The sequence below is a fragment of the Drepanopeziza brunnea genome, assembly GCF_022702325.1.
Source record: "Drepanopeziza brunnea f. sp. 'multigermtubi' strain 214-2 chromosome Unknown ctg7, whole genome shotgun sequence".
Taxonomy (NCBI): domain Eukaryota; kingdom Fungi; phylum Ascomycota; class Leotiomycetes; order Helotiales; family Drepanopezizaceae; genus Drepanopeziza; species Drepanopeziza brunnea.
In genome coordinates, this window is record NW_027094070.1 from 354,948 (window position 1) to 369,865 (window position 14,918).

Here is a 14,918-nt window from a genome sequence, read left to right on the forward strand (position 1 = left end):
GAGTTTTCATTGATGTGCCTCGGCACAAGGATTGCCTGGTCGCATAGACAGCTACTACTCAGCCCAAGTCCCCAAAGAAACCAGTAGCAGTGCTAACGTGCAGAGCCATAATTCAACCAGCCGTAACCCCCATAATGCGAAGATCCCCAGGGAGGAATGCGAGTGAATCAAGACCAGGCCAGCAAGCACATGAACAAGTCAAGTCGAGCAGATAGCAAGGCGAGATGGACAAGCAAAGAAGTGAATTAAAGTGAACAGATGCAAGTAGAGAATATAAGACACTCGATCCGCGCCGGACAAGGGACCAGCGGTAAAGAGCAGACCGTGGCGATGATACAAGATGGAGAAATCAACAGGTATCGTGCCAAGTCTTGTCCATCTAATTCTCCATAGCATCGGCGGAGTCCTCAGGATCAGTGAGATCGCTATCGTTGGACTCGGTCGCATCATCATCGACGTTCATGTTCTCCATCTGCTCAACCTCAGGGCGGATGTAGTTTCCATCATCATCGACCACACCTGTAGATCGTCAGTAACGCAAGATTCTTACCATCGGAGCCTGACGTACCAGTCTTCTTCATGTGGGCAAACTTTCTCTCGACGGCAGTTCCCTTGTAATCACCTCCGCCAGCTTGCTTGACTTGACTAGCAATCTTGACCCAGCCCTCAACCGTGATCTTCTTAATAGAGGCTTCGATTTCCAAGTCAATAACCTTCTTGACCTTGCAGATCAGTGGAAGCTGTAAAGGGTCATCAGTAGTCTAGATCAGAGAGGGTGGAAAGCTGGGAACTTACATCCTCGTTCTTGAAGTCTTGAGCAACGGGCTCCAACTTGGCAAAACGCTTGCGAGTCGTATCAGTTCCTGGCTTTCTGCCTGTGAGAACGGTCCAAGCAGCCTCAATCTCGGTCCATGACTTGCCAGACTTGCGCATGTTCACAATGAGCTTGTCCTCCTCTGAGAACTCAGCCCAAGACTCGGGGAACTTGACGCCACCGGCCTTAAGCTTTGGGGTCGCCTTTGCCTTCTTTGTCGGAGTCTCACCATCGGCGACCTTGGCAGCGGCACGCTTCTTGACGGCGGATTTGGTGATGCCGTTGGTAGCCGGGGCAGCCATCTCAACATCTAGATCACGGGGCTGTCAGAATTCGCGGTATACGGGATGTTTCGGGAAGGGGTTTGACAATTCCCCAGGATCATTTTTTGAGACTGGATGAACTTACCCTTGTCAGCACCAGGTGTGACTGGCTTCTTCTTAGGGGCTTTCTTCTTCGGGGCAGTTGCCTTGGGGGTGGTTGGCTCCTCAGCGGAGGTTGCCTCCTCGCCAGTTGACTCCTCACCCGTCTGCTGTACATTTTCCGTCTTGGCCGGGGCCGCCTTTGTCTTCTTGGCCGGGGTTGCCTTTGTCTTCTTGGCCGGGGCCGCCTTAGCCTTTTCGACTGGGGTCGCCTTTGCCTCCTCGCCGGTTGCCTCCTCATCCGTCTGCTGTACATTCTCCTTTTTGACCGGGGCCGCCTTTGACTTCTTGACCGGGGCTGCCTTTTTCTTCTCAGCTGGGGTCGCCTTGGACTTATCGGCTGAGCCTTTGCGTTCGGCCTTCACCTTGGCAGTAGCCTCGGCGACATGAGCGGTCGTGGCCTCGGGGACCTTGTCGGAAGCGGCGGGAGCCATCTGTGGAAGATCGCGTTAGCACTGGTCGACTCAAGGAGGTAGATTCATGATGGAATTGAGTAAGAATCGAGGTGATATCAAAGTGCGCAAAGTGTGACATCGAGACCTTGTAAGAGAGATTGAGATAGGAAGATCGAATGCTCTTTGAAAGTGCGCTGGAAGCGAAAGAGAATGCGGATAGAGATTAGAAATGAGTACTGGGTAGCGCAGAACAAGCTTGTGATTGTGTAGGAAGATGAAGAAGTTGGGTTGTAGATGGAGGAAGGGGACGCGTCGAGCGGGAGTGTTTTTGTGTTGGCCCGAAGTGGGGCAGTATCAACACCGCACTGGAAAGCTCGAGCCACCAGAGCCTCAGCTTTGAGGTGAATCCGGACTCTTGGGATCAGAATTGCCTGATTGAGTCAAGCGGCAAACAGATTGGAACAGGCCCAACTTTGAAGCTGAACTCCAACCAGTTGCTCCAAGGGCTCCGTGATAATGCATCCAATATAGAACGAAAAAAGGGATAAGAAGCTCGCCAGCGATGAGGGAGCCGTGAAACAAAGGACCGATGAGATTAATAAAGAGAAAAGGAGGGTAGGAACTTACTTGCTCAGATGCACTCTCGTCGATAAGATCGCTCATCAGCGTACCGGGAGCAGTTGGGGTTTCGAGATTGATATTCGACATTTGACAGAATGCGAATATGCAATGCGGTGTTGCTGTTTGTATGTGTATGGGAAGAGCTGTTCGATGAACAGATGTAAAGGAAGTGGATAGAGGGCGTTTTTGTAGTTGAGAGGAAAGGGATAAAGGGCGTTGTTGCGGTCGAGAGGAAGTGAGATGGGTTGAAGTTGGGATCGACGATTTATATCAAGGCCCCCAGACAGACTCGAAGAACTAACGACGAGCTTCTTTCCAGGCCTAATCGGGAAAACACGAAAGCTGAACACCAGTATTCGAGACAATTCCAAAAGCCAAAACTATTCACCTTTCACACCAAGGAGAGCGTATCACACAGAGAGAAGCTCCCAGTTATGTGGAGCATACCTCGAAGGCAGCTATGCTAAACAGTCTAGAGCTCCTATTGTTCTTTCCAAATGCGGTGTATCATATCTCAGGCAGGACTGAGGTACACATCTTACGCTGTTTCAGAGTGAGCCACTTGAGTACAGACATTCTGTTGCAGCATGCATATATGTATCCAGTCACTCTCGGCTTGCCTACTTTGGAAAATTACAGAAACTTCTGCCAATTAGTATTTAATACACAGGCACCAAATTTTTGCGAGATTCGGCCAGTTGGCTCTACTGAAGCTGGTGCAGCTCTTTTTACGATGCTTTGCATCATATTTTCCAAGTGTGAAGACAATCAAGAGGAAGTATCATAGGCATATTTAAGGCAGGCCGCAAGTGCAAGCCATTGGGGAGAGGGGGCTCAAGAAGACCTCAAGCTGCAAACGTAGGAATCTGATGGAGGGACGAGTAGAGCAAAAGGTCGAGGCCATCAGACATCGCTACCCTCGGCACAGTAAAAAAAATCTTAAAGCAGAACTGAGGCCCCTACCAAATTATGCGGCTGTGTTATTCGGAAGTTGGGTTTGTAGCAAATGATCACACCCCATACTGCATGTGAACCAGATTTCGCGACAGCGCATGCAGAACTGAGACAAAAAGCAAGAAGCAATAAGCAAAAAGACCACAGGCGAAGCAAGCAATGGTATATTTCATGAAAAACTCTTCATCCTAGAGCTTCAGGTGATTTTTCGACTACGGGAACACCATGGCTACGGTGATCGGCTTGAAGGTCCGATCGGCCTCTTCCCGTGAGACCCGGGCTACTTGGATAAAAGATATGGCACACAAAAGCGGTGATTCGACGCTCTCTATATTTTCTTGGGAAAGCTTGAGTTCGATGTTGCTGAAGATGCGATGAGGAGCGAAATTCGAAGAGAGGTGAAGTCTGAACCTAACCGAGATGGGACCTAACAGGCATTTAGATCGGCCCGAGTTTATCCGGTCAAAGTCATTTTCACCTCAGCAATCTGACAATTGCTTGTCAATCCCATGACAATAGCCACCCCGAATGTTACGATGTAGTCATTACGAACATGAGTTATGTTGAACACCCCGGGTATTTCGTGATGATAGTGTGCATCTCTTGACGCCTCATACAGAGCCTGCTACCATCTCTCCCGTGATCAGCTCTCGTTCATTCAACGCGCAGCTCGAGCAAACTCCTCTCCAACAGCAGATGATCCAAGGCGAAATATAAACATCCAGGCTGACTCATCTCTTCGCACACGCAGATACGGGCTCTTGTACCTCCATCTCGTGGTCAAGTGGTCCCTCGAGCTCAAAGCCGCCCCACAACCAACGACGGAATGAGTTTCCTACAGGCGAGGCTCCATCAAGTAGCCTCTCACCTAGCCCAACAATGCTTGAGTTTTCTGCCATGTATCAATGTGTGGATGGCGAGTCCGAGTGTACTTGCCAGCGATGCGTGCTCAGCTGCCGGTTGGCCGCATCGTTGCGGGTAGCCAAGTCTCACAATAAACTGTTGCTCATTTATTGTTTTGCGTATAAGGAAGATGTGCGAGTGCGAGTCTTGTACTTCCTTTCAAGCCCTTTTGCTTTTATAGACTCTTGCAATCAACAATCTCCACACCACCCACATCGGAAATAACACTTCCACATCGACCATCATTGCTGTCTGAATACCAGTGATCAACTTGGGAGCGAGAGGAACGGACGCAAAACGATACTACGGTAGGAGGAATCAATACCCCTGCCATTGGAGAAGACCCCCCAAGAGCATTGGGGGAGCGATAGAGATTCGCTGTAGATCAATGTTGCTGGGACAAAAACCGTCAGGCCAGTTAGCCAGCAGCGTCTTCGGAGAAACATGCCTGGCCTATTCAACATGATGCGGGAGTCCGGCCAGCGGCTAGCCAAACCACTCAAATACTTTGCCTGCGATACTTACCAGGCCTACTTTCGAATTCGGCAGTCATGGATATGATGATGAACTCGATAGCTGTGCCGTATAGGTGGGCAAACCTCAACTGGCGGAGAATCCTTCAGGGAGTTCCTGTACTAGAGTTACTTAACAGCTGTTCAAGCAATTCAGATTGGGGACAGTGCTCTTGAGCTCTTGAGCTGTCAATTGAGTACTTGGACCATATACTAACTGTCTTGAGAGGACTACCAAGTAAGCACTCACGCAACCCGGCAATGATGCGTTGGAGATCTCCCGGAGAACCGGAGAATCCATGCGAGTATGTGATTTCGGTGGGCTAGCTTGGGCGTCGATATGTACCGTACCATCATGATCTTCGCTGTTCGACCTATGCCCGTGTTCGTCGAACTTGACCCGTTAGACATGCAGGGTTTTGAGGCCTCGAAAGAGCTCATCGGCGCCACGTACAACCTCACGGACAAGATTGAAATCACGTTGCGAATGCCTGTCGGTGCGATTGCACGACAATGTCACTCGGCTTTGATGCAGTCAGGTTCACTGGCGCGCCATGGGACCATCCAAGGTCTTGATGACATCTGTAAGCCCCCCATGCTACCTCAAGTGGGGGACTTATATATCTAAGAGGTATATATAGTACCTCGAGTGACTTTCTGATCCGCGCATTCAGCATCGGTCGTTTTCCAAAATCCATTCGAAACGATTTAATACGACGGAGGAAAGGATGAGATGGAGATACATGGTACTGGTACGATTCGCAGAGCTTGGACCCGCGGGGCGTGAATTAAAAAGTGGCTTTGAGGAATGTCACATCTTCTTTTTTTCTCTCTTGTACGTACTTGCCCAGGTCCTCTCCAGCCCATTCTATCTATCCATCCCATCCTATCCATCCATGCCTACCTCTTCTCACCAGCCTTCTACCAATAACCAAACAACCTTCCTTCCTTTCTCTCTCTCTCTCTCTCTCTCTCTCTTTCCTTCTTTCAAACTTTCTTAAACCGTACTCCCTATTAAAAGGGTCGAGACAGATAACATCATAAGCCTGTCTGTCCAAGAGACGATCCACCCATCCATTGATCGAGGTGTGATGTGGTCTGGTTTGGTTTGGCGCTTGAGGTTTGGCCGCTTGGCGCTTGCTTTCGATTTTCGATTTGATGGATGGAAAGATTGCTTTCAATTTTCGATTTGGTGGACGGTATAGATGGATGGAAAGATTGCTTTCGATTTTCGATTTGGTGGACGGAATAGATGGATAGATTATAGGTATATATATATGTATATATATATATATATATATATATATATATATATATATATATATATATCCCGACTCCCAATCGTCAATTCCCTCAAATTTCAATTCAAAAGAATTGACCGACTTGCTGTGGCTGGCAAGTCTGCACTGCACCCACCACCAACGCGGGACAGTAGGTAAAATTTTCCTCTCTACAATGAATCCCAAATCAACCCCATCAATACATCCTAATTCTTCCTACGTAAAAAAAGATGCACCGCATCATGTTTCATATTCATCACCTACTCAAACCTCAATCATAAATTTACTATTCCTCAATCGTGTTTGAGTTAAAGTATAATAAAAAATAATACAATACCTTGGATATATATACCGGTTATACTTTTTTTACGATTTTACATAGTGTCGTATGTATATATACTTATATATATATATATATATATATATATATCAGAAATTGCGGCGTCTATACCAGAATCCAAAAATCGGACTCTTACCGGTCGGTAGGTATCTCAAACCCATCAAGAGAATACCGGTACGTGCGTGCATCACGACCACCTTTCTCTCATCTAATAATTCAATCCCTCCCGTAATGTAATGTAATAGATTAAATCTCTCTCTCTTTTTCTTTCTTTCTTTCTTTCTTTTCCCTTTTTTCCCTTTTTTCCCTTTTTTCCCTTCTTCCCTTGCCCCCCCCCCCCCCCCCCCCCCCCTCCCCCCCCTTTTTTTAAAAAAAATATTTTTCCTCTTTCCCAATTCGGCTTGATTTTTCATCAATCAATCAATCAATCAATCAATCAATCAAAAAAGCTAGACCTTCGCAGCAAAAAAACAATTTTTTTTTTTTTGAAATTATTCAAAGACCCAAATATTTTTTTTTTTAAAAAAAAAATTATAGATATGTCTTCGCCACGTTTTAAATGTACATGTATTTCCATCACTGAAAAAAAATGAATCACTAAAAAAAAAATGAAGGAATGCATCTTGATGCTTTTTTTCTTTTTTTCTTTTCAATCTACATTTAGAGAGTAAAGCAAAAGGGTTTTTTTCTAGGCATGTAAAAAAATATTTTTTTTTCCTTCATATTTATGTTAATCGTCGGTTATCTTGAATTTAATTTGTAAAAAATCCCGACCTGGCGCAGCCAGGTCGGCACCACCAAGGCGGGACAGTAACGGTATACCACTTATTAAACAACAACTATTAGTATAAATAAAAATAAAAAATTATTAATATACTTAAAAAACCTCGCCTTATAAATGTAAATTAAAAATATAAAAATGCATTTATTTTTGATGATACAATACATTAAATGCAAATAAAAAATATATAGAGCTAAAAAAACTGTCCCAAATAATTCAAATTTACTTGTTCATTGCAAATATCTAAACACCTTACCACTTTAATTAATTTTTTAAAAAAAAAACCATCACATAAATCGAAAACAAAACATTCAATCTATCAAACCACTAAAAGTATCCATCACCAAATCAAACCTGCCAACAAAGCACCTATTCATCCTTTCGAAAGATCTCAAATCTAAAGTCCGATTTTCCGTACCTACTTATTCCTCGCTTATTTTAATAAGTATATACGCGCTAACAATCTTAATATAATTAATATACTCTTTACTAAAAATCGAAAAGTTACCTACCTATACATACGGTATACTAAAAGCATTGTTTTCCACTCCTTTTTTCAACTCCGCATAATAAAAGGAATAATAATACAATAACAACTAGTAATGAAAAATTATTCGATTTGTTTTTAAATGGAATATCATATTTGATACGATGTATTTTTTGATACAAAAAAAAAAAAAATGTTATTATGATTATTATTATTGTATAATGGTTGGTTGGTTTGGTTAGTTAGGTTTCGATTCGTTGAAAAGAGGAGGAGCAGGTTTTACTATCCCGCTTTGGTAGTGCCGACTTGCTACTTTACTTATAGCAAGTCGGTCAATTCTCTCGAATTGAAAATTTGAGGAAACCGACGATTACTACGAATATCTGAACAACTTACCACTTTAATTAATTAGCAAAAATAAAAAAATAATAAAAACCATTATATAAATTCAAAACAAAACATTCATTCAATCTATCAAACCACTAAAAGTATCCATCCATCACCAAATCAAACCTGCCAACAAAGCACCTATTCATCCTCTCGAAAGATCTCAGACTCAAAGTCCGATCTTCCGTACCTAGGTCCTATTCCTCGCTCATTCCAATAAATACTTATAAACGCGCCAACAATCCTAATATAATATACCTACCCATTACCAAAAATCGAAAAAGTTACTTACCTATACATACGGTACACTAAAAGCATTATTTTCCACTCCTTTTTTCAACTCAGCACGATAAAAAGAGGAATAATAAAATAACAACTAAGAATAAAAAATTATTCGATCGTTTTTCAAATGAAATATCACACTTAGTACGATATATTTTTTGATACAAGAAAAAAAAAATTTATTATTATTATTCTTATTATTGTTATTATTGTATAATGGTTGGTTAATTGATTAGTTGGTTAGGATTTCGATTCATTGAAAAAGAAGAGGAGCAGGTTTTACTGTCCCGCCTTACTATCCCGCCTTACTATCCCGCCTTGCTGGGTGTCCCGCCTTGCTACCTTACCTACAGCAAGTCGGTCAATTCTTTCGAATTGAAAATGTGAGGAAAACGACGGTTATGTATATATATATATATATATCTTTTCGCCACGTCTTAAATGTACATGTACATGTATTTTCATCACCAAAAAAAAAAAAAAAAAAAAAAAAAAAAAAAATGAATAAACGAATAAACGAATGCATCTTGATGGTATGTGTTTTTTTTTTTTTTTTTCTAGGCATGTAAAAAAATATATTTTTGTATTCATATTTATGTTAAGTGGTGGTTGTTTGATAAGTGGTACCTACCTACCTATACCGTTACTGTCCGGCCTGGCGGGATGTTTGACAGATTAAATTCAAGAGTGAACCGACGATTGGATGGGTGGCTGGAGGGGGGAGGTTATCATAGAACGCGTGCCTGTGGAAGTACTTCGCATGAGACGTGAGATTCAAGCATGAAGATAAGGATGAGTGGGATATCTCGATCTATCTATCTATCTATCTGGTTTGATTTGGTCTGGTTTCATCTGGTTTGGTCTGGCTTCGTCTATCTATCTACCGGTACCGTATCTGCTACTTGGTGGTAGCCACTCCCCTCCACTCCCCTCCTCCCCTCCTCCCCCGCCCCCCTCCCTCACCCCAATCCGATGAACAGGCTTACTGCGTGGCTGGTTGGTGGAGAGAGAAATTAGAAAAGAAAAAGAAAGAGAAGGGGGAAAAAATAAAATAATAAGATGGCGAGAGAGAAGCGAGGCAGACGGGAGGTTGATTTGCGTGGCTGTGGGGGGACGGGGCCAGGGTGATGAGCAGGCGGATGAGGAGAGGAGGAGGAGGAGGGCCTTGAAAGTCGCGGGCCGGAACGAGAGAGGGTTTGGGAGGGTGTACAGCGGGACAGCATGCGCCTGTCATGCGGGGGTTGGTGGTGGTGGTGGAGGTCGTCGTCGTCGTCGTCGTCGTCGTCGTCGTGGTTGTCGTCGTTACCACATGCGGCAGCAGACATGTATGGCGCGCGGGGATCTGGACAGGGCCGGAGCGGTGACGAGCGGATGCCTACGTGATGATGTGGGGCAGATCAGACAGGAGGGAGAGGGTGAGATGGGATGGGTGGATGAGTGGGTGGGTGGATGGGTGGATGGACGGGTCGATGGACGGGTCGATGGACGGGTAGATGGACGGGTGGACGGGTCGATGGGTGGATGCCAGACGGGTCCATGTCAGACGGGTCGATGCCAGATGGGTCGATGCGTAGCGCATGTGAGGAGATGATCGACGACCGGGATCCGGCTCAGGCCAGCCCAGGCCAGGCCAGGCCAAGCCGCGCTAAAACCGGGCATCAGATGACCAGTCGCTGGACGGATGACTGATGGACGGATGACTGACGGATGGACACCCTCATCCCCAATCTCAAGGCGGCACGAGTCTCTCACGTATGCGGCATCTGCTGACCATGTGAATGTGGTTGTTGTTGGTGTTGTTGCTGCGACTGCTGCTGCGGCGGCTGCTGCGGCTGCTGCGACGACGACAGACTCGACGACAGACGCCGCGCCATCCGACCGTCGCCCCCCGAATCCACTACCCGGCTGCGAGGCTGGCCATACGGCATGTGGGCGCTGGGCGATGGCGCCGAGGCCCCACCGGCCGTCGCGGGGCTGTTCTCCAGGTACATGCCCCACGCGTCCCGAGGGGGGGGCTGATGGCCGAGGGGCGCGTACGAGGAGTGCGCCGGCAGCTGATGCGGCGGCCCGCCGGGCCAGCCGCTCGAGGCCTCGGGCCCGTGCGGTGAGATGCCGACGCGGAGGTCAGGAGGCCCACCGTGCAGCATCAGGGACTTGTGCTCGTGCGGGGACACCACCCGGGCCGGCAGGTTGCTGGTGTAGGTCGACGTCGTCGAGTTGGCCATGGAGCGGGGGGAGATGCCGCCGTAGCCCGTCGACGAGCCCTCGGTCCCGTACCCCGTCGAGGAGCTGACCGGCGTCAGAGCCGGCGGGAGGATCGAGGCCGGAGAAGCCGACTGGGCGAAGGTCAGCAGCCTGAGCAGGAAGGACGACAGAGAGTCCGCGGGGAGGGGGGAAGGGGGGAAAACTTGCGTATTTGCCAATAATCTTCTTCAGTGCGTCCGACAGGTCTTTCCAGTGGAAGACCTTCACATCCTTCTCGATATTTCTCGGCTTCGGCGCGGGAAACGCCATGATGACCTTGAAGAACTCCTCGCTGTCGGCTTTCCCCTTCGAGACCGTCATCGGGTGGAAGCCCTCGAGGTTCCTGCGGATCCGGTTCTTCTCCTCCACCGAGAACTGGCTGTTGAGCAGCTTCTCCAAGAGGCAGATGGTATCCACACTCGTGACAAAGCACTCGTTCTTCTCCTCCCAGTAGATGCAGCTGATGGTGCCGCTGGTGGGCGTACTCTGAGGCCGATCTTCGGGAGTCACCGGCGTGAACGTGACCGTGATGGTGCTTCCGGACTGTGCCTGTCGGAAATGGACCAGCCGCCGCCGCGATTCCCACTCGTCGTCGGACCAGCCCGTGGTCATGTCGTCCAGGTTCCCGTGGATCTCGAGCTTCGCCTTGTGCGGGTACATCAACCCCCCATAGGAGCTGAAATGCGCTCCTCCGTGCGGCGTCGTCGCCGGGCTGGGAGTCTGCTGGATGGTCGAGGTGCGGATCAGGGTGGGCGTCGTTTGTGATGTGGGAAGGAGAGACAGAGCGGGCCGGGACGGACCGAGATGGGATTGCGCCCCTTGACTGCGTGGTGCCGTCGGCCCCGAGGGGTACCAGCTACTCGCTTGCGGCGATTGCTCCTTGATGGTGGGCGGAGATGCCGTCGTGGAGGACTGGTAGCCGTACGCCAGATGTCTCGGTTGCTGCTGCTGCTGCTGGTGCTGCTGCTGCGGCGGCGGCCCTTGATAGCTTCCTGTCGATCGATGGTACGGGGGCACGAGGTGGTTGTAATTACTGCTCGACTGCAGATACGGCGAATACGACGGAGGCGTCTCGCTCTGGGCGTACCCGTACGTGCCGTACTCCTCTTTGGGTCGGAGCTGGTGGTTGGAGACCCGCTTGGACGAGCTGCGCATCAACCCGGTTGAGTCGATGGACAACTTGCGCTTCCGAGAGTTTTCTTGGGAGCCGCTCGTCGCGCTGAGGCCGTCAACGAAGGTAAAGTCCCCAACCTCAAGTTTCCCGATCAGATCTCCATCGCCGCTCTCCATCCACATGGAGATGGGGACCGCCGCGGACGAGGTCCACCCGGTGGCGCTGTACGACGGAACTTCGGTCGTGACCGAGTACGAACAGACGGCTCCCTGTTGCGTCAGCTTCTGCAATGCCGCCTGGCATTTGACGTTGCCGAACATGAGGAAGAAATGCGGGGTGCTGTCTTCGCTCATCAGCTCGTACAGCGACGAGATGTAGACGGAGAACTTGGTATCCCGGGTCCCGCGGCGAGGCGAGTATGATGTGATCTCGGGCGTGGAGACGCCGACATTCAGGTAGGGGCCGGTCTGTTCGTCATACGGTGTGCGCACCTGATTCGGGGGGTATGCCACGGGTGTCAGCTGCGGCGCGTGTTGATAGAGGGGTGCGGCAGTCGGTGCCGGCGCCGGGGGCTGTGACCCGTAGCTTGGGGCCGTGTAAGGGAACGTGTTGTCGGAGTAACCTCGCCCGGCATCGTAGCCTGGTGCAGCATGTAAGCTCAGAAAGAAAAGTCTCGCGTCACAGGGGAGGAGACGCGTCCAGCGACGCGGCCTCGAGATCACTTACCATGAAGTTGTGGCGGTTGGGCTTTCCCGTAGGCAGACATGGGAAGGAGATCCCTTGGGGAACTCACCCTGGCCACGAGGGCTCCTTCGTAGCCTTCTTCGTGGAAAGCCGCAGTCTCGGGGGAGGCGTATGAATCGTCGATGATAACAGGTCTGTCAGAGGGATGGTGTCCGGGCTGCGATGGAGAGTCAGTGGGAGTTGTGCGAGTGTTGACTTTGACCCGAGAGAGAGCCCCGATACTTCAAGGGAGAGAGCAGACCTACTTCGAACAGAGTATACGTTGAGTATGCCAGTTTGACGGTATTGTAGGTATCAGCGAGGGTGCAGAGAGGGGGGTGGATACGCAGATCGGACGCAGGTCGGGTGGGTTATCGGCGGGATGCGATCTTGCCTCCGTCTTCCATGGAATGTTGACGAAATTGGCCAAGCGCTCTTATCGCGGTGACAGTGACAGGTTCCAAGGAGCCCCAATGTGTAGAGAGGCTGGCCGTCCCCGAAGAGGGCGTCACCGTGGGGGATATCCGATTCTCGACCGACCGGTGACGATCCGGATCGCGGTGTGATCTCGCGTTCGACCGTCTCGATGAGATTTTTGGGTTTCGTGCCGGTGTCAAAAAGTAAACAAGGGAGCCGAGAGGATGAGAAGGGGAATTTGGCAGGTAAAAAAAAAAAAAAAAAAAAAAAAAGGGCGTCGATGGCTGTATGAGAGCGCTTGCTATCCGCGTCTTGTACCAAATCAACAAGCGGCCGTCTCGCCAGCTGGGAGTGCCGTCTCGGGAAGCTGAAACTGGAGAACAAAGTGATGGGCGAGTGCTGAACCTGAAATCGATACATGTCAGCCAGGATATGGGGGGGGAGGAGGGGAGGCATATTGGATGAACGGGGAGGTCAGCGGCGGCGGCGGCGGCGGCTGGAGTACATTCTTGACGGGAGGGTCTTGGATCACTTACTGAAGACAAAGACTCTTGAAGTTGTTGATGTTTCGACGGGAGAGGATTTCGGGTCCCCAGAGGTTATGCAGCTACCCGTGTGATGAACCTGTTCGCATGTGCGTGCACTTCAGAGACAGTCAGTTCATGCCGTCATGGTCATGTTCATGCTTGTCGGCTGGTGACATGTATTTTCACCAAAAGTATATATCTGGGAGGAGTGGAGCGGAGTGGAGTGGAGTGGAGTGGAGTGGAGTGGAGTGGAGTAGAGATGGGACTGGAATGTAGGGTAGAGTTTTGTATAGTTGAAGTAGGTAGTGGTAACAGTGGTAAGAGTGGTAGTAGTAGCAGTGGTCGTAGTGTGGGTAGTGTAGGTAGTGTGCATGGAGTGTGGTAGAGGGACAGGAACGAAGGCAGCTTGGTTAGGGCGGTCGGCAAGCAGGCAAGCAGGCAAGCAGGCAAGCAGGCAAGCAAAGCAAGCAAGCAAGCTTAATGGCTTTCTGCCCGCCTACCAGGGGGGGTAGGTAGGCACGCCAAGCTACGCTTCCAAGACAGATTGCGCACAGATGACTTCTAAGTGCCAGCAAGGGGGGGGGGGGGGTGCATCGCGAATGATTATATGAAAAAGGTAAGGTGTACGTACAGACGGAAGAAGTGGGGTGGGGGGGGGGGGGGAGGGGGAGCAGCACGACTTTTTTTTTTTTTTTCCCTCTCAGTACGGTACCGTAGTCCAGTCCAGTCCAGGTCCAAATCAGTCCCGTCTAGTCTAGACCAATCCCAATACCCACCTCACATAAACAAACAAACAAACAGGCGAGAGGCAGAAATGTAGCAGGAAGCACTACTTCCGCAGACGAGCGAGCTGGTGCCGAGCGAGCGTAGGTCCCTCCTCCACCGATACCTAGATTACAATATCGTGCTGCGAGAGCCGGTACTGGCTGCTGGAATGACTGACTGACTGAGTGCCTGCCTCCTTCGATGATGATGATGATGGTGGTGATGCTGCTGCTGCTGCTGCTGCTGATTCCCCGTCTCGAGTTTTCAAGTGTCGAAAAGCCGTTTTCGCAGTCCGCTTAGGACTCGGGCAAGATAGGTCTGTGTACGTCGGTCAAAACCACACTCCGGGTCAGGTCGAAGGGAGCGGATCGGGTCTTGCCGGTTCTGTGGGTAGGCGGATGTCTGTCCGCGTCCCGATCGAACGAGATGCCCTTTGCCAGTAGTAGGTACCGTAGGTAGTTGCTATGCCCCCGGGCGCGTGTGTCGAGCGGACAATGCGGAGGAATGTAGATTAGTGGGGAGCCGTCCTGATTGATTGATTCTTTTTTTAATTTTTTTTAAATTTTTGATTTTTTTTTCGCCCGTGGGCAGGCAGGCTGCCGCGTCGCGATCGTCGTCGTCGATATGGGGATCGAGGCCGGAAGGTGGTCAGATGGCGCGCGAGGTCAGGGCGAGCGAGCGTATGTTACTTGGGATTACCGATTACCGATTACCGATTATCGAATTATGATTATCTGGCGACGGGCAGACGGAGAAGGGGACGGGAGTTTTTGTACCGAGAGCGCCTGGACGGGCACAAAAGCAAATTGTCCAAGTCCAAGTTCGTGTTCTGGACCAAGGGACAGGCCAGGCAGGGAGAGGCAGAGCGGCGGGCCAGGGGGTGTTTCCCCAAGAAATGGTGCGTACGGATAGATGGATGTTTCTGTGTAACCGAGACTAGTCTGCTGAAT

General features: G+C 49.5%; 3 protein-coding genes across 3 annotated transcripts; 1 reads left to right on the forward strand and 2 right to left on the reverse strand.

Annotated features, from left to right (window-relative positions):
• Nucleotides 1-379: 379 nt before the first annotated feature.
• L3040_004651 (uncharacterized protein) lies at nucleotides 380-2,339 on the reverse strand (the record flags this gene model as incomplete). The annotated part of the gene is made up of 5 exons (XM_066156275.1): nucleotides 380-519; nucleotides 569-740; nucleotides 796-1,124; nucleotides 1,223-1,670; nucleotides 2,259-2,339. 5 exons carry the CDS (start codon nucleotides 2,337-2,339, stop codon nucleotides 380-382), a joined length of 1,170 nt encoding a protein of 389 aa, XP_066011695.1.
• A 2,637-nt stretch (nucleotides 2,340-4,976) lies between these two features.
• Nucleotides 4,977-5,282, forward strand: L3040_004652 (uncharacterized protein; the record flags this gene model as incomplete). The annotated part of the gene is made up of 2 exons (XM_066156276.1): nucleotides 4,977-5,205; nucleotides 5,263-5,282. The coding sequence occupies 2 exons, from the start codon at nucleotides 4,977-4,979 to the stop codon at nucleotides 5,280-5,282; spliced, it is 249 nt and encodes an 82-aa protein (XP_066011696.1).
• A 4,435-nt stretch (nucleotides 5,283-9,717) lies between these two features.
• Nucleotides 9,718-13,132, reverse strand: L3040_004653 (uncharacterized protein; the record flags this gene model as incomplete). Its single annotated transcript, XM_066156277.1, has 5 exons — nucleotides 9,718-9,823; nucleotides 10,102-10,514; nucleotides 10,591-12,176; nucleotides 12,263-12,437; nucleotides 12,995-13,132. The coding sequence occupies 5 exons, from the start codon at nucleotides 13,130-13,132 to the stop codon at nucleotides 9,718-9,720; spliced, it is 2,418 nt and encodes an 805-aa protein (XP_066011697.1).
• Nucleotides 13,133-14,918: the final 1,786 nt, after the last annotated feature.